This window comes from Mesocricetus auratus, unplaced genomic scaffold (assembly GCF_017639785.1).
Source record: "Mesocricetus auratus isolate SY011 unplaced genomic scaffold, BCM_Maur_2.0 Super-Scaffold_100006, whole genome shotgun sequence".
Classification (NCBI taxonomy): domain Eukaryota; kingdom Metazoa; phylum Chordata; class Mammalia; order Rodentia; family Cricetidae; genus Mesocricetus; species Mesocricetus auratus.
The window spans coordinates 99,105,960-99,130,790 of NW_024429190.1; the positions used below are offsets into that span (position 1 = coordinate 99,105,960).

The 24,831-nt window shown below is 43.3% G+C and overlaps 1 protein-coding gene across 2 annotated transcripts in view; it reads right to left on the reverse strand.

Annotated features, from left to right (window-relative positions):
• The window catches only part of Ercc6 (ERCC excision repair 6, chromatin remodeling factor), a 69,647-nt gene that overhangs the window by 18,153 nt on the left and 26,663 nt on the right, over nt 1–24,831 (reverse strand). For both annotated transcript variants that reach the window (XM_040747738.1, XM_040747739.1), the window contains exons 6-10: nt 21,567–21,695; nt 15,890–16,048; nt 9,891–10,026; nt 3,068–3,238; nt 2,491–2,667 (exon numbers count right to left, since the gene is read on the reverse strand). In XM_040747738.1, coding sequence (XP_040603672.1) covers nt 2,491–2,667; nt 3,068–3,238; nt 9,891–10,026; nt 15,890–16,048; nt 21,567–21,695 — 772 coding nt within the window. The remainder of the gene's footprint in view (nt 1–2,490; nt 2,668–3,067; nt 3,239–9,890; nt 10,027–15,889; nt 16,049–21,566; nt 21,696–24,831) is intronic.

Sequence of the window (24,831 nt, forward strand, 5' to 3'; positions counted from 1 at the left end):
AAAAATATTCCATGGAAAATTACGGAAGGAAACAGTTCACTAACTTTAAATTGTGTGTTGTTTATGTAGTTTAATAAAATCCTGTGCAGTGCTGTTCTATTCTATCCAAGACACAAATCATTCCTCTGCCCAGTGTATCCCACTGGGTATGACACCCATTAGTCACCAGGAGTGGGTTCAGGTATCAGACTGCCCATCCTGTAGCACGGGGCTTGCGGAGAGCGAGTGACAGCATCCCCAACTCCAGGCATTCCAGGAGACACATTTGAAGACATGTGTCTCCTGCACACGAGGAGGCACTGCTGCACGCACACCCGAGACAAGGGTTTCAAGAGATACACTATATGCCCTTGTTCTGAGGCTGTCTCCCCACAAATGACCTGTTAATTCCCAAGCAGAAATATTAAATCCAGAGTTTAGTAATCCAGCCCAGACAACTTTACCAAGCAGTCCTCAGTAACAGGACAAAGCACCAGATTCTACATACTGAGAAAAAGACGCTCCTGCCACAAACGTGTAGCTTAAACACAACATGGAAGCCATGATAGACCCAAAGAGGAGGATATACTTCACAAGTAACAGGCCTACAGCCTTCAAAACTATCAAGGCCACAACAGGCAAGGACGTTTAGAAGTGTTTCCTCAATAAGAGAGGATAGACATGCAGGGATATCAGACACCACTGGCAGAGAGTGAAGAACAAGGCTAGAAAGGCTAGCGACAACACCCTGACCTGCCTCCTGATGGGTGTCATTACCGTGGCAAGTAAGAGGCTGCCATTGCTGTGAAAAGGCTTGCTGAAGGGCTGGAGAGACGGGGCCACACCTAACAGAGCGCTCACTGGCTGCTTCCACGGGATCCAGGTTTAAATCCCAGCACCCACAGCATGGCTCCCAACAGTCTATAGCTCTGGTCCCAGGGGATCCAACGCCCTCCTCCATCCCCTTTAGTACTGCACACATGGGAACAAAGACATCATGCAGGCAAACACTCACACACATAAATTAAAATATCAAAAGTCAAAAAAGATCCACCCCAAAACCTACACTGGAGTTGGAGAATAGGTATCACGCTTGAACTTATTCTCAAACGATCACTTCTGAAAAGAAAGTATTTGCACACTATTGTGTGTGTGTGGTGAGTAGGTGGATAGGATAGGGGGTGGTAAGGCAAATGCCCTGAAACATTAGTGAAATGTTACATCTGGGTGAAATGCAGATTATTCTATATTATAGTTCTTCCAACTTTATCTTCCGTTTGAAACGATTCTAAAATGGAAAGTTAAAATTACAACAACAACATTAACACAGGACACAGCAAAGATTCAGAGAAGGGGAGTACTTACAAGTGCATTAGTAACCATTTAATGACAAAAGATAAAGCAATTATTGGTTTAGACAAGCCTCTTGTTTTAAAGGTATGAAATGGCTTTTGTAATTAAATATTCCAAAACACAAGATCACGTATCTTTGGAGGAGAGCTTTATTCTTGGCCCAGCCAGGACCCACGAGGCACACCCCATCTGAACAGGCATGCGCAGATACCCTACTTCACTCCAAGGTTGGAGTCTGCTCCCATAGGTCACAGACTGCCCTCAGGAGAGTGCCACCCCCTGAAAGTCTGTAATAACCCAAAACTACCTGTGACCTAGGCATAAAGCCTCACTCGGTCACAGCAAGCTTCCTTCCCAATCCTGCTTCCTTCATTCGGTCAGCATCTACATCTTGCTTACCCTGCCTGGAATGTCGCCTGGATCTTGTACCCATTACTGCGTTATTCTTAGACCACCACCTAAGTCTTACTCTACTTCCTCGCTTCTCCCTCAGAAGCTCCAAGTCCTTGAATGCCAGCCTCCGCAGGACCACTTTCAGCCCAAGCAACTCTAAGAACTCCCATCTTCTATCCGCCAGCCCAAATAGCTTCCTGCTGCCCCTTAACAACCACTAACTCCCTTCCCGAGGCCCCTAGTTCCAGCCTTCCCATACCTACTCTAAGGAGATGAGGAGAAAACCATTTCTAACACAGTCCAGCAGACTCTTAAGCTGCCCCAGCCACAGAGCACGACTGAGCTCACACACAGCCCACCCCTCCTCACTGTGAAAGGCAGGCTACCTGGTTGGCACTACAATGTACACTGCCCAGAACTGCTCAATCTTTTACATGGTTTCTCAATGCTCTTGTGCTCACTTCCAAAACTATTTTTAACATCTCATCTGAGAGATACTTCCCAGGAAAAGCCGAAAGAAAAATATTTCATTCCTACTGTGAAAAGAGAAGTTTTAGTCTAGGGCTTTCCTTAAATAAATGGTGTACTTGATTTTTTTTTTAAACTTCATCTGCAAAAATACAATCAACTGAATAAAGATAATTTCTGATTTTATTAGACACCAATTTATAAGCCTGGCCATTTCCCTTACATTATCAATGACTTGGCTATAAAGTATAGTATTTGGGGAAATGTCAAAAGTGTCGTCACTGGCTGCCACATTACCTGCACTGGGGAAGCATTGGAATAGCCTCCCATAGTGATGGGGACAGAGAACTGCTCCATAAACACAGGCAATGTGCCTAGCTTTCCTGGGAAGATGAAGTCGAAGAGTGACCACAGCTCTCGGAGGTTATTCTGCATCGGTGAGCCAGACAAGATGATCCGGTGAGGTGTGCGGAACTAGTTGGGAAAGGAGACATCCTTTCTTATGAATTGGCTTTGTAACAGATGAATGCCATCCAACCCCAAAATACCCCCAAGTAATAGTCTAGTTATCACTTTTGTTTGTCAATTAGTTTGGTCCTCCCAAAGTGTGGATATTTTGTCCAATTTTCTAACTGCACGTGGATGAAAACACTGGAAGAATCAAGATGAACACCACCTATTAGAGTTGGGTGTGGTTACATTCTAACAGCTGAGCTTTATAAAAAAATCTGAACAATGAAAATCTAAAGGACAGGCATAAAAATATTTTCTATATTAAGACGGAATTCAGTAAACATATTCATAAAGCAAACAGCCTATTCTAAAATTAAATACCACTGCCCACTGGAAATCCCCTCACTGTAGGCAGCCATACCTGTTTGCAAGCAAGGGTGACTGCAGCATTTGGATTTCGGATTTTGTGTCCTTCATCTAAGATCACATAGTGCCAGTCATGTCTGCTAATGTCATCTTGCATCAGTCGGATGTAGGAATAAGAAGTTATCAAAACTCCATGACAGTGAACAATATCTCTGATCAACCTCTCCTATAATGACATACAAGGGCAGATTTAAGTAAGAAGCAAAGAAAAACAAACAAACAACCCCCCCAAACCACATGACCTACAGTGACAATGTGCTTAGATCGCTGTGAGGCCACCGAAAGCACACTCTAAGAATGGACAAACACTCACGCTCACAGCACACACCAGTGCTTTGCATTTGGCTAGCCCACACAACAGTCAGCACCCTGAAGCCTTGCCCTCAAAGAAGGCAGCTTATAACACTGTAATTAATCATCTAGTCAATTGTTACTTTTCTAAATCGCCCTTCTGTCTGCCCTGTTACATCTTAAAAACAAGGTTGACAAAGAAAGATTATCTTACAAGAAAAGCAAGGAAATGAAAGAAAGCTCCAAAGATAAAAGACACAATGTGGTATCGGGGTGAGGGCAGAAAAGATGTAAAGACAATGACTTAACGAAAAATAGAGAAAAAAATCTCACACAACCAGGAGACCTAAGTGTGTGGAGAAAAACATCTCCAAATGTCAAGCTCCACCTGGTGCTATAAAGCTAGCACAACCCATTTCTCCAAACTGACAACAGCACATATACTCCAAGCTACAGCTATTACGTTATAGATGAAAGGTAAGTTCAGCAATACGCCAACTTCATAGGGTTTCTCATAGGGATGCCAAAAAGCTAAATGTGAGAAAATCTAATAATACTCATACCTTGCTTGTAATTCAAAAATCTTCAAAAAGAGGTAATTTTATTAATGTCATCTCAAGGAACTAGGTGTTTAAAATTTCTTAGGCCAGGCATGGTGGTACACATCTGTAACTGCAATTCTTAGAAGGCTGAAGCAGGAGGCTTACAAGTTCAAGTCCAGTCTGCACTACATAGCAAAACCCTAGCTCAAAGAAAGGAGGAGAATGGTTCAGTGGGTAAAGGCACTTCCTGCTAAGACTGACGACCTGAGTTCAATCCCCAAATCCCACAACCTGTTCTCACCCCCCCATCACACACACACAAACACAGTACCATGGCACACACACAAGCTCACTTACACACACACACACACACACACACACACACACACACACACACACAAAAATTACATCGGGTGGGCAGGGAGCTCAGCCGGTGGGTGCTTGCCTAACATACACAAAGCCTGGGTTCAATTCCCAGAACCAAATAAACTGGGCTTGGTTGGTGCACACCAGTAATTCCAGCAGTAGGGGATGGAGGCTGGAGAATTAGAAGTTCAAGTTTGTCCTCAGCTACACAGTGAGGCCCGGTCTCAAACAAGGTATGTAGACAATACATGGTGTGTGTGTGTGTGTGTGTGTGTGTGTGTGTGTAGAGAGAGAGGGGGAGGGAGGGAAGGGGGAGAGAGAGAGAGAGAGAGAGAGAGAGAGAGAGAGAGAGAGAGAGAGAGAGAGAGAGAGAGAGAGAGAGAGAGAGAGAGAAGAGAAGAGAAGAGAAGAGAAGGAGAAGTGGGAAATTATCTGTTTATGTGTATAACACACAAGGCATTTAAGGAGCTAACAAAATTGCTGTTTAGACTACAAACCAAAGGCAGAGTAAAGACCCAGGAGTGTGACCTTCCTTCATTATTACCGTGAGTACTCTTTTACCACATTGAAAAGTCCCATGTCTACTGCATGTAACACCACACCAAAGGCCACACCTGCTTTACTGAACCAGTTCCTCGGTTTGATAATCAGATGGACAGGTCAATTACTGTGGTAGTCAGCCTGGAAAACATGGGCAGAGAACTCACCCCGTCCCCCTCCTTCAGCTGCTAGCGGACAGTGCAGAAAAGAGCCACCCAAGGGGCAGACTGCGTCCCAGCCTCCCCTTGAGCCCTGCAACTCTGAGATGTTAGAGCTAGTTCCCTCAGCTCCTCCATGTGCACATGTCCTACCAGGCCTCTGGGCAGGCAGCACTCCTGATTTCCCCGTTTCCCTCTAGGAGAGCAGGGACACCCAAAGCCATGAGAGTACGAGCATGAAGTAACAGCAATGGAGTACTCTGTGACTGACTGCTGCCCAGGTGTCAGCCACACGCACATGGGGGGGGGGCACCAAGTACAGTTGCCTGGGGCTTGAAACAAGAGCAGTTAAAGCACCACTCACATTTATGAAGCATTCATCGACTGTGAACCCTGCTAATGCGGGTTCACTTGCTCATGGACCCTGGGGCTTCCAACTGTTGCACAGGCTCGCCATAGTCACCCTACTCACCCCAAAGTGTGCCCAACCCCAAAATGAGTTCTTGGAATCATTTGACGTAGTTAGAAGCTTTATCACAGTTAACAAGACATTGAGCCTGCTAAATGTATGCCACTCGAGCAATGTGAAGCTTCTTGTGGGCACTCTACATGTTAGCTAGAACCACAGAATTCCTATTTCTACTATGTCCACAAAGATGTATAACGATTATAAAGAATTAAGAAGATGCTTTACAGAAACAACAAGAAGTTGTACAAAATGTTCACAATGAAAACACAGTCTCCACTGGGAAACAATCCATTTATGACTATTGATGTTCACCTGATTCAGTCTCAGAGCTCTACGACTGCCTGGACTGGAGTTTCAATAACAGTGAATTGTTGAATATTATGGACGTCTCAATCCAAACACTTAAGACAAATCATCTCGGGCGGTTTCAAATTAAAAGCTTGTAAAATATGTAACCTCTCCTAGTTTTTGCAATTAATAGGGTACATCTGCAATTAGCCTGACTTACTGAATGTAGTGCTGTTGTCATTAAAGGATGTCTGAGGAAGTGCTGCTGTTATTATGGAGGCTCAGGAGACCAATCCCTCCTAGAGGGCAAACAGTGGACTGGCGGAAAACAACAGCCATAAATCACACTGTCAGGCAGCGGGGAGAACAGAGAAGCACCGGCACATGAAGGCCATTCACAGTAAACACGCGAGGCAGCTTCCAGGCAGGACTTACTGCACCTGTAATTAATTAAAACTTCCTTCAAGCTAAATCTTTAATAAACAAGGATTTGTGCTGACAATGGAAAAAAACGGCTCCAGCAACGTAATTTTACAGTATTCCTCACACAATAAACCGAGCATCTTTGGCCTCCTCTATCGGGTTCACATAGCGACTCTAAGTTAACAGGAAACACACTGTGCTTTTCAGTCCTGTGCTAGGAGGGGTCTGAAATGTTCAGGATGCCTGATGGGACACATGGTCACGGTTTTCATTCTCACTTGTTCTTTTCATTTCCCCTCTGCCTTTGCACAGTTACTGTGTGTGTGTGTGTGTGTGTGTGTGTGTGTGTGTGTGTGTCTGTCTGTCTGTCTGTCTGTCTGTCTGCCTGCCTGCCTGCCTGCCACCCTGTGATGTGAGATCCCGGGACAGAGCTCTGACACTAACTGTGTGGAAGCCCCCACTGACCTCTAGCAGCCCTCCCGTTGTACTTTGTAAGTCAAGTGCCTGGCTGCTGTTGCAGAACACAAGTCTTTTTAAAGAACACAAGTGGGCAGTTCCATCTGATGACCGAGCACTGTTGTGATTTACTTTTGAACCATTCCTAACCTTGTGCTTTCCAAAAAGAACTGTAGCGTTCTAATGCACTCTTTCCCCTTAGGACCTGAGAAAAAACATCTAGACATCGGCCATGCACATTTTTCTATCTAGAATGTGTACTGAATAGTCAGCAAGGCCACCTCTGTCAACCAATTAATATCAAAGCTTGTGATATGCTATGTTACTATCAAGAAGTAACTGAGTAACTTACCAGGGAACACACAATGTTTTTCATGCATGTACACCAACCCAATAACCCTTCATAAGACTATCAAAACTCCTACTCAGCAGACGTCACCAGGCTCAGAGATGCCGAAGAAACCACCAGTTTCATATTTCCATGACGGCAGGTGTGTAGCTCAAACCCTGCTGTGGTAAACAGACCTTGTCCTTCTAAAACTTTAGGGAGAGGGTGTATGCTTTTTGTTTTGATTTGTTTTTCACTTCTAGGACTCTAGTGGCTTGAGTTGATCAAAATGAGACAAAACTCTGGATTATCTAAAATGTCCACAAAATGACTAGACCCTACCTGTCAGGAAAAGGTGGGAGCCAGTGACAGTTGTTTTCAGAATACAAGCAATCAGTACACTTCTCCAGCAAACTGAAAAGAGGCTCCTTAATTGTTAAGTAAGCTTTTCAGCACAGCGCTAATGAAGCCGCCACCCACTGTGAGTGGGCTAAGCACCCCAGACTGCCTTCCTTTATTATCTCTCGAGGATGTTCTTTTCAAGACAAGAGTTGGCTTTTCAAGGTTAATTAAAAACGCATCCTCATTCTCTCTGAGCCCTAACAATATGAAACACCTCCAATACAACATTTATAGCTGTTCCACAAATAAATATTTACCAACTCATACACTATTTTTTGTAAGAAAAAAGGAGAATCATAAACTGTAATGAAAAGAAGAAGGAGGAGGAGGAGGAGGAGGAGGAGGAGGAGGAGGAGGAGGAGGAGGAGGAGGAGGAGGAGGAGGAGGAGGAGGAGGAGGAGGAGGAGGAGGAGGAGGAGGAGGAGGAGGAGGAGGAGGAGAAGGAGAAGAAGAAGAAGAAGAAGAAGAAGAAGAAGAAGAAGAAGAAGAAGAAGAAGAAGAAGAAGAAGAAGAAGAAGAAGAAGAAGAAGAAGAAGAAGAAGAAGAAGAAGAAGAAGAAGAAGAAGAAGAAGAAGAAGAAGAAGAAGAAGAAGAAGAAGAAGAAGAAGAAGAAGAGTAGTCATGAGCATGCCCATGAGGGTGGGTGAAACTTCCTTTGCAGGGAAACCTCAACATGGAGGAGGAGGGCAGGGAGGCAGCTCAAGGACACCCAAGACTACAAAACAAGACTCTAGCTCAAAAAACAGCACACCCCACTAATGAAAGCAGCAAAGCAGCTGCAACTACTGTACACCAAGGGGAGCATTATCCCTTAGGTTTTGCCCACCGGACAGGTAAGGGTCCCAAGTTTTCCCAATAGGCTCATTGCCAATTATGTTTCCACTAGTTTGTTTCACATGGGTGAAACCATGGCAGTTAGCAGCTGAGTTTGACTAAAAGAACAACCTAAACCGTTTCTACTTTCATACTGCTAAAAATCATTTCTTTTAAATCATAGACAGCACTTGCTCTATTTTCCTAATTCTTTCAACTCAATTTGTTTTCTACTTATCTTTTAAAATCCTGGGCAAAGGCAGTTGGCTGTTATAAGTGAGACTCCAACTCACCTTATCTGAGAAACTACATCATAGGTATATCTACTTCTATCAAAAATTCTGCTTAGCCAAAATCATGAGTACATGAGAATTTTCAGGAAAAAAAAAAACACAGCAAAATTATGAAGGTCCAGTAGTTTGGTGTCTGCAGAACACCTCTAGGTAAGGAGAAACATCCACGGCCCTCACAGTTGACACTGCATGGTGGTGCGGGGGAGCTCACTCAGGAAATATTGAACCCGAGACACAGTGGAACACACTGCCACCTGACAGTGCTACAATCTGAAAGCACACAGTAGGACTGAGGCTATTATTTATACTATTTATCAAGCCAATATTTACTGTGCTTGAGATACGCAGTATCTACTCCATAATCCAGACATTAAGACAGGTGGGGAAAAAGCAGCCTAGCACAATACATGTACAGAATTTAGAAGCAAAGGTAAGCCTGCTTTCTGAAATATCTGCCTGTAGCCAGGTGTGGGGGCGCACACCTTTAACCCTAGCACTCGGGGGAGGCAGAGGCAGGTGATCTCTGTGAGTTTGAGGGCACCCTGCTCTACAGAGTGAGTTCCAGGATACCCAGAACTATGTAGAGACCCTGTCACAAAAGGAAATAAAAACAAAAAGAAAAAAGAGTCAAAAAGAATGAAAGCCAGAAAGGTATGTTACCAAATCTTCAAGCAAGGGAGGAACTACAATGCCCAGGACACTGTGATCCTGTACAAAGCACAAAACCTACACTATCTGTATCTGGGAAAGTCTCAAAGTAGCAAGTTGCCTCTCCTGCATCAGGAACATATTTGAAAAACATAACTGCAGACGCATTTATTAATCAAGGTTAAATATCTTATTTCAGGATGCACTGAGACCAGTGGTATATCAGACTTTAGAGTAACTGCATGTAATGTGCTAAGGTGCCTTGGATACAGAACCTAGCCTAAGCACAAATTCATTACAAAAGTCTCATACAGATCTTCTACAGGTTGCCTGCTGGCAGTGTGTAATACAATACTTTTGGTGTACCTGTATTTTCAGGGTGGCCTGTCATGAATCAGGTATGGACTCTTTCAGTAGTTTCCGGCTTTGGAGCATTGCAGACTTCTGATTGGGGATGCTTTCTGCACGTTACTTTTCAAACCCACTCTTCTCAAACTGTTTACAGCTTCTAATGATCAAGTCCCCCCAGCCAACTGCCATGTCACAGACCACCTGATGTGTGAGCCTGTGCACACAATCAGCCTTGTTGTCCCTGCCTACGCCCAGCTATCTTTTGTTGGATGTCAAAATACCACACCACTGCTAGATTATTCAAGAAAGCCTTTGTTCATATCTGTGTGATGATATGAAGCTTCAAGTCAATAATTAAATAAATTACAATGAAAGAAACATACACAGATACATTTAAGAAATGCAAATATGTAGAGGTCAAACAAAAGCAGTCACGTACTGTAACATTACCTTTTTGTGGGCATAGGAACCTGTTTCATGCAGAATTGCCACTCTGAATGGAGGCCACCACGTGTGGAATTCTTTTACCCACTGATGCATCACTGTCGTTGGGCAGACAATTATAGTGGGGCCCAGCCCCTCGAACCTGCACCCAAAAGTCCAAGAAAATTCAACCATGAGAGGCAGTGGAGAAAGTGACCAACAGCCATAACCCAAGGAGATTTAGTGGTGCTTTCTATGAGGAGGAAAGTGCCGAGTTTAGTGGTGCTTTCTATGAGGAGGAAGGTGCTGAGGCTCAGGGAAACTGGAGCCTGTATGAACCACTCATGACTGGTGGGTGCAGGGACTAAGAGGAGCAGATGACACACTCAGAAGTCAACATCTATAGTGGAGGGAAAAACAAAGACTACACAGCAAAACATTTTCTCCCTCTGTTAGATGGTGAAACAACTAACCCTGTGAAATGCTTACACCAGTGTCATTTAGTAAATACTAAAAGGGTTTATTAAATAAGGCAGTATTAGGTAACCATTAAAATAGTTTTTGAAAATTATTTAATAGCCCTAGAAAATGCTTATAGTAAAGTTAAAAAAAAAACAAAACCTTACAGATGACTGCAACTTCCTAATAGCGGAGCAGAGGGAGGCGGGAGGAGGCACTGGCCACCATGGTCGTCTTCTCTCCTGCCTTGCTTCCTTTACCCCACCGGAAGCACAAGAAAGACTTATTTTGTGGGGTCCTAAGTGCTGGTATGCACGAAGCTGGGACCCCATCTATCCACAACCCAACAGCACGGCATAACCTGGAACGCCTGCAGGAGGAGGGTGCGCACTCGAGGTTAAAGAGGTCATTTCTCTCTCTCCATCCCGTGTGTGTGAGTGCTCCATCCTGTGTGTGTGGGTGCTCCATCCCATGTGTGTGGGTGCTCCATCCCGTGTGTGTGAGTGCTCCATCCTGTGTGTGTGGGTGCTCCATCCTGTGTGTGAGTGCTCCATCCTGCGTGTGTGAGTGTTCCATCCTGTGTGTGTGAGTGCTCCATCCTGTGTGTGTGAGTGCTCCATCCTGTGTGTGTGGGTGCTCCATCCCGTGTGTGTGGGTGCTCCATCCCATGTGTGCGGGTGCTCCATCCTGTGTGTGTGGGTGCTCCATCCTGTGTGTGTGGGTGCTCCATCCTGTGTGTGTGGACGCTCCATCCTGTGTGTGTGGGTGCTCCATCCCGTGTGTGTGGGTGCTCCATCCTGTGTGTGTGAGTGCTCCATCCTGTGTGTGGGGGTGCTCCATCCTGTGTGTGTGGGTGCTGTCTGGTGCCTCAGATGAAGCACACGTCAAAAGTCAGTAGTGACATCTCCACATGCCACCTCTCCCTCACAGCTCTCCAACCCAAAGGACACCACTGTCACCCAGTCTTCAGCACACCACACCAGAAGTCTCTCTTGTTCTCTCGTCAGTCCTCGTTTCCCACCATAAGATACCGCACAAATTCACAGCGCTTTCACATCCTAAGTCTCTCCACAAGTCACCATCTCCTTCCCTGTACAGTGGGTGTCACCATTCCAGTTGCAGCCAGTATGGTCTCGTCTATGTTCTAGCATCTTCTGGCACTTTCTGGAAGTAAAATCTGGAATGTCCCAGGCCCTCCCCTCAAGGCCTCCAATGGCTGCACACTGCTCTTGGAACAGCATCTACAACCCTGGCCTGGCCCTGAAGCCAAGCAATCTGGCTCCTGCTTTGCCTCTCTTACTACTAACACAACAGTTAGCACTGTTGAACTCTACCAGCTTGTACTGCCCTAGGCCTATGTAGCACACTCTGTCTTCTAGACCTTGGCCTCTTCTCCCTCCTCCCGCCACACAGCTAGAGCTGCCTTTCTCTCCAGACAGGCAGATGAGCCTTCCGTGGCGCGCCCACGCTACCCCTGCTAACGTGCAGCACCCCTCTTCAGCTCTTCATAAGTCTGCACGATCTCTTTATGGTGTGACCTCAGGGCCTAGCACACAGCACATAAAGGATGAACATGACAACGTGTATTTAAAGACTGCAAGGAAATGTAAAAGTGGGAGAGAGATTATTTTTAAGTTGGAAGGACATGCATAATTTTTATTTTCTTGTTATACTTAGGAAATGATTCCTAAACTTAAAATGTTTAAAATTTCAATGTTAGCCACACAGAACTTAAAATTTTAAAAATCATCTATATAACTCAAAAAATAATTGGTGTAACAGAAAAGTAAGATACTGGGCCAACACTAACTACAAACTTTTTTTTTCTTCGTGGCTTTTCTAGACAGTGTTTCTCTGTGAAACAGTCCTAGCTGTCATGGAACTCACTCTGTAGACCAGACAGGCCTCGGGCTCACAGAGATCCACCTACCTCTGCCTCCTAAATGCTGGAATTAAACACGTGCACCACCACTGCCTGGCTCTAACTACAAGCTTTATCCTTGCATTCCATCCAATGTGACAGAATGCTGGTGAACCCTTACGAATGCTATGTCCACTCATGAACCCTTTATTTCTGCTGTAGGTGATCACTGTCCCCTGGCCCACAAGGTTGGAACAGAGAATCCAGAGGTCATAACAAACGCAACCCTTCCCACAGAATTTCCAAGCCATGTTGTCACCAAAGGCAGGGGTCAGACAGGTGTTTCTCACTCTCTCTGGGTAGAACAGGACTCTGCCCTGGCCCCTGGTCCCTTCCACAACAGCATTCCTTCTTTAAAAGATTAAATGTGCAACTTCCTTTATATCCTCCAGTAAGACTAAAAGGGAGTTGTCATCAATATGTACTTGGCAGGGATTAGGAAACAGCCAATCAACAGCTGTCTAAAGAAGCAGTCTGAAACTTTTCAGGCTGTAGGCACGTTTCTCCTTTATACCTTGTATACACTGCTAGGATGATGACATACTTGCTCACTTAAGGCCACTGTTTAACCCCAGCTGAACTGCTGGCTGTCCTTTACTTTCTAACTCCCCCTCTGTTAGAATAACATGGAGTTGTTCATGCTGAGTTGAAATCCCACAGCCGAGGCAGGCTATTCCTGGACCACAGAGGGAGCAATCAAAACCATTAACAGGCAAGTGAACCACTTTCCCAGCCTCAATACCGGTGAGATGATACGAAATGGCTAAATGTACTGGAGTGATTAGCATCAATTACCAAACATACTATAGCTCCTTTCATCTTTGATTATCATTGATTACTTAATGAATTTAGGACAAGTCAATAGCTCCATGGTCAAATACTTCAACTTATGAGTGGGAAACCTACTAGTTATGGCCTAGAACTTATGGGGCATTACAAATTATAATGCTTTACCTTCCAAAGTCTGTTTGCTTTTTTAGAACATTAACTCTTTGTAGAAATTTAATTAAATAACAACCAAGTCAAGTATTAACTGAAATGTGAGAGGTAAATCATTTACATCTTCTCCGTTATAAAATGCAGAGGGCACATCCCTATAAGAACAGCCAAGTAAAAAGTCAGTGTATCCGCTGGGACCTGGGAACACAGCTGCCCATAATCACATGTTCATTCAGGTGATACGCTGCTTCCCCCTCTAAAGCACTTGTGCGGCTTCCCTCAAAACATAAACGAATACAAAAAACTGCTTTTTACCACAGTTTCTTGATATCACAGAGACTTGCAGTTTCACAGTGTTCACAGACCTTAAAATTAGGTCCCCACCTCCAATTAGGACTCCAACATTTCTAACTTGCAAGATTAAAAAAAAAAAAAAAAGCTACATAGCCAACAAGGCAATCCCAGCTTACACAGATGTTCCTGTTGCTTTAAGGCCATTTTTCTTTAAGACGTAAGTTCACCCACTACAGGAGGACATGTTACCCAATCTTTCCTGATGGAGCTCCTCAACACACCCTCTTCAGCCAGCCCTGCAGTTTGGCTGATACGTTGCCACTTCTCAGAAGTCAGTTCCACCAAAACTATTTTAATAATGACAATCTGGGCGCTAGTCCAATATGCCACACTATTTCATTATGGAAAGAGAATGTGAGCATTGATAGTTAATTGATTGCAGCTGATGCTCATTACAAGCCCTACTTCACTCCTCGTAGAACTGCTACCACTCAAGAGAACATGTTTTAATTTTTAGATCAAAACTACACTGCAGGGATGAATGAGGTCTCCTATGCCCAGAATGTTAAGACTCCACACAAGGGTCGTTATAATAAGACAGGAAAACAAGAAGGAAATAGGGAAATGTGAAAACTGCAGAAATCGCTTAAGGAGAAAAAGGCCTAGAAACACCTGGGACAGTCAGGACATTCCAGTCACCAGCAACCTCAAGAGCTGCGGAGACCAAGTCTATCTGTACAGAAAAAGTCATCGTTAAATGCTAAATGACAGTCACAGATAGGTCATTTTCAGTTGACTTTTTTCTTGGGCTGGAATGCTTTCCTGCTTCCAGGTAAAAATCTACCCTACATCTAAGTATCCTGTTAGCTACAGAGGTTCTTCTGCTTCAGTACAACTGCCCTGTAGCAACAGGAGGAGGTTTGGTTTTTTAAATTCTTTTTTAACACATTTCCTCCTCCTGCAGGAGGCTTTCAAAAATATCCAGGGGTGAGAGGTGGCTCATTGGTTAAAAGCACACAGTGTTTTTGCAGAGGATCTCAGTTCAGTTCCCAGCACCCACCTCCTACGACTCCAGCTCCAGAGGATGCAACGCCCTCTTCTGGACTCCACAGGCATATGCACATACCCCCAGCACATACACACAGGTACATGTACACACAGACACACTAAAAGTAAATATTTTTTTAAAAATCTGAAAAATTGAAACACTGCCCACAAGAAGTGTTGACCTGACAACCAAGCAAAATAGTACAACATTTTTAAAAAAAGAGTAACAAATAAAAGCAAACCAGGATACTTGGGAGACTCCATGATAGTCTTTAGGCTGGAGTTTATGTTATGGTCCATATAAGCTTTCTGCTGTACACTTCTGTGCCAGTTCCTTGGAATGTGGGCAATAGCATTCTGCAGCTGTGGACTTTGAACACATCAACACTGTTTCAAAGATATCTCCCAACTGTATACCATGAGTGCCTCAAGTCATAGAACACAGATCCACTTGGTAACTCCATCACTGCTGCTCCTTAGATAACCTACTGAAAGGTAGGGAGCTCTAGCTTATCTGTGTTCAAGATGAGACATCCTACAAAATTTATCTAGCAACATTTTTACCAATACAGATTCCATGAAGCTAATTTACAACTTAAACAAGGCTATTCACAGTCCTTTATTGCAAGAACAAACATACCAGTGTTACCTCCAAACAGATTAAACATTTACTCTTTCAAAATACTAGCACTTTAGCAGTATATTAGAATACAAGCAGAAAAAAACTAAGATTATTTCCTACGCGTTTAGGAAGTCATGTAGGTGTTGACCTTGGGAGATGAGTCTAAAACATATGGAAAAGATTAAGAAACTTCAGTCCAAAAGAGCAAGCATGCCTGTAAATGATATCATGCACAGAGACTCTAAAGAAACCACAGAGAACGGCTTCTTCAAAGATCCAACTTTGCCCATGAGCAGACTTGTACTTACTGTAATGCTCACCTGGTCTTCTGCCAGAACAAATATTTTAATGTAAAATTTAATAAATGGGACTAAAGGTATTATGTCTAATTTAAAATTCCATATTGTGTAAACTATTGATATTAACATAATTGAGTTTGTAAACAATCCATTTGCAAGAGCTAACCTTAGACATTGTATTGACCCAAAATATCTAGTGGGGCCCATCTGCAAAATGAAGCACCAACGCCTGGAATTCATTACAAGTGTTACATGTTTAATTTCTCCTGCCCTACAGCTCCATTGTCTCGTAAAATTTTTTCTTTGATGTCCCCCACTAAAAGAATTAAAGGAATATTGTAATTGAAATGTCATCAATAATTCACGAGACCCTCCTCCACAGCAATACATCTGATGAAATATTAATTGAGCTCCACAGACTGACAGTCTGCAGAGGAGCACTTGCCTGTAATTTGAACCGCGAGTCCTGATCTTGCTGTAGCTCAGACCTGCCAAGAAGGCAATTATCTGGATGGTCTTGCCCAATCCCATTTCGTCTCCCAGAATTCCTCCTGCCTGCTGGCAGTGCAATTCCCACAGCCACCTAACACCTGTCTGCTGATACCTACAACAACAAACACCAACAAGAAAAGAGAAAATGGCAAATGGTGGGTGATACAGATTGTAACAGAAAGTACTCATGAATTAATCATTTGGCTAGGTTCTAGTACCAGTCAGAGAAAAGTGCCGGATGCGTGTTTTATATGATTATTATATTTATAAGGTCATACATTTTTCATCACTTAGACATTAAAAAATCGTAATTTTTTGTTATAGAATGTTAACACATTTCTAATTAAACTGATAGATGGGGTAATTAAGGACTATTTTATTTCTTTTTCAACATTAGATATAGCTTGATAAACAAGTATAAACTTACTAGCTTTAATTCACTTTCTGGAAAAATAAGAATTTCAAATAGTCTAAGCATATAAAGTTCCACAAGTATTTCTACAAAAAAAGAAGTGATACTTCTTCTTAATCTAAATAGCATCAAAAAAGCAGGGCAGAGAACACCACAATTTATGGCATACACAGTTGTAAAGTCACTTTGTAGTCATATTATCTTTTTATAGGGAAAATTAAATTAAAATTTAAAGCCATAAACAAGTATGAGTAATGGGGCTGTTCTTAAAAATCAGTGTATAACAAATGATACTATTGCATGTTTAACAGATGTAAAAATGAACTATAGAAGCCAAACAGCATAAGAGGTCTCTTAGTATGTATGTATGTATGTATGTATGTATGTATGTATGTATGTATACATATATGTATGTATGTATGTTTTTGGTTTTTCGAGACAGGGTTTCTTCTGTATAGTTTTGGAGCCTGTCTTGGAACTCACTCTGTAGACCAGGCTGGCCTCAAACTCACAGAGATCCGCCTGCCTCTGCCTCCCGAGTGCTAGGATTAAAGGCGTGCGCCACCACTGCCCAGCTCTCTTAGTATTTTAAAGCACAACTGATTCAAGGATTTTATCAAAAATACAAGATTGGGGCTATTAAAATTTTAAATAAATGGAAAAAAAAAAAGAAACCCTAACTCCCTCACTTCTCTCTCTCTCAAAGAGAAAAAGAAAGAAAAAATATACAACTGATATTTTCCTTTCTTCACCAACCACATGTTCAACTCTATCAATCTCGAAGGTTTTTTGTTTGTTAGTTAATAAAGCAAAAACATTTTCGGGAGTGAATAAAGACCTGATATCATGGAATGGCATGATGATTATATGCCAACGTAAATGACTTAAAGCAAAACCCACTTATGATAAATGGCAAAGGACAATCCCACCCAAAGAAAACAGCATGGCCATAGCGCTACACCTAAGAGACGGAGGGTCACTATTCCTGACTTATTGCCCCAGAGTTCACCAATCAGATCTGCTCTCTGTACTTAAAATCTTCCGAGCCAGGTATGGTTGAACCTATCTGTAATCTCAACACTTGGGAGGCTACGGCAGGAGAATTCCAGAAGTTCCAGGCCTGTCTTGAAAGGAAGAAGGGAAGAAGTGAGGGGGTGGAGACAGGTGACAGACAAATACGTCATCTCATTGTGGACCTCAGCTCCTGGTGCTGTTACTTAACCTCCTTTCAGTAGACGGGCCATCGTTAACTTTCTCCCAGTATCTTGTAAGTCAACTTTAACAGTATGACTCTAGGTGGTAACGTCATTGCCTATAGTATAAGAAAAACTTTGGGATGTTTCCTGCTTATTAGTTTGGCTAATTATAATAAGTACACTGAAGATGCACGTTGGAGAAAAGGATAAAAATCAAAACCCGATGCAGTATGAGGAGAGGACCGATTAATTTGAGGAAAGACAAGCTCCATAAATGCACTGGTATGTCCCAGAGGACAATGGCTCCCATGCGCAGTGAGGCTCTGCACAGCAGTCAGAACACCCTCACCATCAACCTGCACAGGAGTGTTAGTGGCAGATTTTATAGGCAGGAAGCAAAGGCTCAGGAAAGGCAGGGACACAGAGGAGAGAAGAGGAGGTGGAGAGGGGACAGGAGAGGGAGGAGAGGGAGTGACACACACACAAACAAGACATAGGTGAGCAAAACTGAAATCCAGAACTGCGTGACTCCAACGTGACCCCACCGGAGAAGGGTTCCAGCAAAGCAGCCCTGGCCAGGGATAATTTGTTCCCTGGGGACATTTGGCAGTGTCTACAGATTTTTTTTTTTCAAGTGGAAAAGAACAATTAGGGTCTAATGGGCAAAAGCCAGAGAAGCTATTCATTCTCTAATGCTGCGGTCAGTCCCTACAGAAAATTATTTGGTCTAAAATGTCAAATGTGCCAAGGCTGAGGCAGCCCTGACTGAACGGGCTCTGCACACCTGTAATCCCAACACACAGAGGCTAAGGCGGAGGCTTCCAAGCGTCAGGCCACACTAAGCTACATGGTGATACCTGTTTCAAAAAACCAGAATTAAAAACAAAACAAAATTCCAGAATGTCTGGATTCTAGCCATCGGCCTTCTCCTACCAAAGCAGAGAAGCCATGGGAGCAGCTCCAAGCAGGCAATGGACCGCCTTGTGACCACCCTGAAATCAGTTTCCCCAACACAGGCCAATGACTCTCAGAAGGAATCTGGAAGTGAACTGGACACTGCATTCCACTCGACCCTGGAGAATCAGCAACGGTGGGCTAGGTGCTTGGACATTTCCTACCCTCAAACTCCAAGGTTTTCACAGGGTATAGAATGATGTGTTTACAAGACAGTGAGAAGTACTACAGAAATAACGCAAGCCTAGGAACTGCGTCTCAACAGCCAAAGATTATACAAGGGCTGAGAAGGGTACACGCCATCACAGACCCTCAGGCTTCCGCTGGAAAGTATCCACTGATAGTGGAGGGGCATCCACCCTCCGGTCAGAATGGTGTGTGATGAGCAAGGAATGCAAGGCCTGGGCTCGGGCTCTCTCAGAACTAGTACATGCTCTGAGTTTTACTGCGTTACAACCTAAATATAAATACTATAGAACAACTACACGGTTAAAATGATAACATGGTATAGAATCTAGTTTTCAAAACTTTGAGAAGCATATAAAATTTACTCCTTAGGAAGTTAATTCATTTTTTAAGTTACTGTACAACAGTAAAGAAATTACTAAACTTATCCCCATGGGACCAAAGCATCAGAAAATAACCACAGATAATTGCGGGATCTTGGCATTGTCACACTAACCCAAGATTGCATTTACTAGTTTGGTAGAAGGTAAGGTCAAAACAAATTGAAGTTTGTCATGAGGCTGTTAAATTATACAGATGAATACATTTGCTGGGCAAACTTTCAAAACTGAAATTCAGAAGTTAAACATTATCTTGCAGAAAATAGCACTTAAATGGGAAAACTGTGCCTCCTGACTCCCTAGGGTGCAACTATACTCCATTAATTCAGTTCCACTGAGCGTAGTAAATAGAATAAAAATATATCCACAACTTAAAAGTAAACTGACCTGCCTAAAGCTTAATCATAAAAAAGGTAGAGATGAGGGCTGGAGAGCTGGCTCAGCAGTTAGGAGCACTTGCTGCTCTGGCAGAGGACCTGGGTTTGGTTTCCAACACCCACACAGAAGCTCACAGCTGGCTGTGAGTCATTTCCAGGGCTCCTTGCGCCATCCTCTGGCCTCTGTGGGCACTACATGTACATGGTATACATACATGTAGGCAAAACACTCAGACACATGAAATAAAGTTTTTAAAAACAGAGATTCTCTTTGTTCTCCTTTTTCTTTCAATAGAAGATGTGAAATCTAGAAACATTTATAAAGTATTTTAAATTATTTTTGTGGGTATAAAACAAAATACTTCCCAGAAAGATAATTTAGACAAATTTAAATCACTAACAAGCATGTATTTATATTAACTAAAATACAGTTTATAGCCAATACGGTGACTCTAAACATCCACTCAGTAAAGTAGAGCTTGGTTCTGCTACCTGTGACACCTCTGTGCTAGAAAATCTGGCACTTACACAAAACCGCCCCTCCACCCTGACTGTCGGGGACATTTGCTCGGTCACTAAGCAGGCGGAAAACGCCCGTCCTTGTAAAGTTAGCTTAGCCCATGATTTGGGTGCTTCTTTTTGCTAGTACAACATGGACACTATTATACTTGTTCCTTAATAAGCAACTACTTCAGAGAAAAAGAATTGCCAATAAATGTAGTCTTCATTTACCTTTCTACAGTTAATATTTACCAGGACATAGAAATAAACAAGCTATTGGCCTTCCTGGGCTATGAACTGACTGACATCTTAATCTAGCCAGGCCACCCAGGCATGTCAGTTCGGCAGGACCCGGTTTTACTATGTTTAATGGAATAAAATAAATCCCCCACCCCAAATGTCTCCAATGCAAAGAGAAATTAAAATTATAACATAAAACTATAATACGGAGGAGGCTGAGTGGTAGAGCACTCGCCTACCCCGAGCAAACCCAGATTCCATCACCTTGGCACAATAATTGAGTAAATAAATATTATTTGTAGGTCTTGATCTTGCCTGGTGATGTGACTCAGTAGTACAGTGCTTCTCATGTACATACACATATACACCCCATGCACATAGAAAAAAAGCTCTTTGAGAGGAAGCAGGAAGATCATGCTATTTTTAAGTCAATATCATTCCTAAGTCAAGGGCTGACAGTGGAATGTATAAAGGATGTTAAACTTCATCCTCTCACAGAGAGAAGTCTGCACTCTGCTCTCTGAACTGAGGATGCAAAAAGGAAATAAGCTCTCTGGTGGCTTAGCTTCCACTACACCTCTAAGGAAGCCTTCCTAAAGCATCTTGTGAAGTCGTCCACCAGTGAGGGGACTGGAAATGTCCCTCGGCATCTGCACCCCCACGGGACAACTGCCAGCCACGCAGACCACTAAGCATGCATCTATCATGCAGCACCTGGTGGTCACGTGGCTGCGGCACTCGGCCATGTACACACGAAACTAAAGTCAGCTTCCAACAGCAACTTAAAACTCTGAGGTGTTGTCTATGTCTTATTGGTTGACATTATGCAGAAAGACATCCACATAAAATATTTAGATGCACATTTGGTCAGCCCAAAAATATTATACCCATAGGTATGACATAAGATCCTCAGAAAACAATCAACGATTTTTATTTCCACAAAGAAGAGAAAACAAAAAGCAAAAATTCTCCCCAAGGTTTGATGTTAATATACATAAGCCCTCTTAGTGATTTTAATATACAAGTCTTCTTAAATAAATTAATCCAATTTTTAAAATGAGAGGGTTGGTGCCTTAGAATTACTAAGAACAAAATCATAATTTGATGCAGAGGCTTTTAAATGTGTTGTTTTTAGTCTGCTGAGACAAGTCCATACAGATTCATCAGTTTACAAACGTACCCAATGCGCACCTTAGTCAATTTATTATCATCTAATTTTAATGAACAGCATGTGGCTAAAATTTCATTTGACAGTGTCTGGATTTGCAATAAATTGCTGCAAGAACCTTAAGGACCCACAGGTAACTACTGTGTAGTTTGTAAGTGTTAATTTGCACATAATGGCTCGATGACAAACATAAAGGACAGGACAAATGGCACATACTTAAAGAGCTTTTTGAACAGGAAACCCGGCACTTTGAATCCTTCATCAAACTCGGCATCGCTTTCCTCAGAATCATCTTCAAGCTTCAGGCGTTTCTCTTTGTCCTGCAGCCTCAGTTTATTCCACCTCCTACAGTGAAAAAGAAATCACATTTCCATTATCTTGATTATAAACTAGATTAAAATAGACAGCTCTGGATTATGCCCTGGGAAGAAACGGGCAAATCAGAATGGCCTCTGCGGCCTCTGCTGCCATCACTACCCCAGTACTAACAGTCCAGGAAACCAACTCTCCCTCCTGCCCTCTCAAGTCAACTCTTACTTGAATTATTACAACTCCTCAAGAAAGATTCCTGTATCTCTCATTTCATTATCAAACCACTTACTCCTCTTCAGCACACCCTAAGGGGAGACTTCTCTGCTAGCTTCTAAGATACATGACCTTCATCCTGGAACAGACTCAGGAAATTTTCAGTGTAACTGAGCATTTCCAAATGGTAATACAGTTTAACAAGAACATATTTTATTTAGAACTGGTGTTTCTCTGCTAAAAATGATAGTCACCAAATAAAAAACATACTATTTTGAAAAAAAAATGAGTTGCTTGTTGGTGGAGCATGCCTTTAATCCCAGCACTCAGGAGACAGAGGCAGGCGGATCTCTGTGAATTCAAGACCAGCCTGCCTGGTCTACAAGTGCAAGTTCCAGGACAGCTTCCAAAGCCACAGAGAAACCCTATCTCGAAAAACCAAAAAAGAAAAATAAAAAGAATTTTTGTTCAAAATTGCTGTTTCCGGTATTTTTTCTAATTATTCAACTGAAGAGGATCAAAGATGCCATTGTACTGACAATCACACCACCCAGAATGTGTTATCAGATAAACAATTTTTTTTTTTTTTGGTTTTACGAGACAGGGTTTCTCTGTATTGTTTTGGAGGCTGTCGGTCCAGCTTGGCCTCGAACTCACAGAGATCCACCTGCCTCTGCCTCCCGAGTGCTGGGATTAAAGGCCACCGCCCGGCCAGATAAACAAATTTTTAAAAAGAGGAACATTTGTATTGCAGAAGAATAATGCCATGTTTGTTCAGACAGTGCCAGCTGGTGCCAGCTGTGCAAACGAGCTATGGAGGTCCTGCAACACTCCACAGCTGTGCAGGGGGTCAGCCATTTAACGAGGCTAATTTCATATTCCCACAACTATAATGAACTCTGATGTTGTAAGCAAAAAGAAAAACAATTACAAAACAAATAACCTTGGATTCCTGTTATGCTTTTAAGTATTTTCTTAGCATGCATACAATTGACCCAAGTGGTAAAGATGGGATAAAGCATGGACCAGTAAACGTTGGAACTCCAAGCTCACAGGACAGCAGCACACACAGTCTTCTAACTCCACTGACTATGCAAGAGCAGCAGAGACTGTCTGAGGGGAGGCAAAGAAAATATGAGGGGTAAGACAGGCACAGTGCTGGCTGGAGAACCAATCAAAAGCTTCCGGGCCAAGCCAGCGATGGGCAACCCACCCAGAAAGCTGCTAGCAGGTGGTAAAGAAGATCCTCCAAAACTCCAGCTCCTCAAAGTAACCCACACTTGTGCTCAGTAAGAAAGCACTAGACGGTGATGAGGAACTGCTCTCTGCAGTGGGAACTTACTTAGCAAAAAGCCAACCAAGTCCTAGCAGCAGTTTCCAGAGAAGAGTGGCAAATGGCAGAGGCACATGCAGCCAAGCCCAGAGGAACAAACAGCTGTCACACACTATGGCCCTTCTTTACACAAAACACTGGCAAAGGCCACCTCTCCTTCCTTAAAGAGACCTCGACGCAATGACCACGTGAGTCCTCTAGGAGGCCACACAGTCTGCTGTTCCTTCAGCTTTCGCGTCAATGGTGTCCTGCATGCCTGGAGACATACCTGGTCATTATCAAGGCCTCCTGGGGGGAGGGGGGCCCAAAACTGCTGGGCATGCTATCACGTGACCTCCTCAGGAATACACCGACTATTCCCTGACCAACTGGGGTTCAAGTCTCAGATGAAGAGACCATAGACAAGTTAAGCCATGATGGCAGACCAGACTTAGGACAAGTCAATCTTCCAGTAAAAATGTCACATAACTACCTCACATACCAAAACATCAAGAAAGCCTCGTGTGCAGGAATGTCCAGAGAAGGCACTGGAAATGCATAGCCATTCTCCTGATGCACATCCACAGTTTCAGGTAATGAGATAATCCTTGGTACACAAACCTTGAGCGTTAGAACTAAGCATCAAATATCTATAAAGATGCCTCTGCTCAGTTAATCCTGTCGGTAAGGTGACATTCCAAGAATCACAAAAGCTGACCTTTTTCTTCAGTAATTTGACAAGGAGGCAAATAGAAATCCCAGAAGGTACTGGCGTTAGCAGTTAGCCCAAGACGAACAACGGCTTTTCCATATTGCACAGAACATTTCACTCACACGTGACAGCTATTTCCTTAAACTCTACCACTCAACGCTTGGGGCTGTTTAATGTCCCACCACACCATCCTGCATTGACAAGACTGCATCTTCTCCTCTCGCCTTCTAGTCTCTAAAATATACAGGCATCATGTTGCCACAGAACTCAGCACCTTGGAAACCACATAAGCCACCACAGAAATGATTACATCCCAGAGCCTTCCGCTTCATAAAGAAAGATGAAAGCCCTTAGCGTTCATTCAGCTTGGCCAAAGAGTGACTGAAGATGCTGGGAATAAATCATCATGGTCAACAAGCACCGCTGTGAAGACAAATCACCTGAGGACAATCAAGACAGAAAATGGCAGTGTTTCCTTGAGTGGCTTGGGGATCACCATCTAAGGAGGGCCCACAAGAAGCACACGCACAGCCAGGAAAGACAGGAGAACGGTGTTGCGTAGTGATCGGGTGCTTGGGAGTGGAGGCCTTGGTTCTACACCAGTTCTTCAAGGAAAAGGGAGAGCAGAGCAGAGGAACATCTGAAGTGCTGTCAAGAGTCTTTCTGCTGTTAAAAGTGCAGATACACATGCGCTGTGGTGTGCAAGCGGAGGTCAGACAACAGCTTTCTCTGATGGGTTCTCTCCTTCCACACATAAGGGGTCAAACACAGACGGTCAGGCTGCTGCGAGCAGTTTCACCTCCCAAGCCATCGTACCAACCCAAGAATCATCTGAGGAGTGCCCTGCTTAGCATGACCTCTAGAGTCCAGCTTGTCCTGCAGTCTGACAGGCTGAGCAATCTGTCTGGCCAGCAGATGTGAAGGGGCTAGCT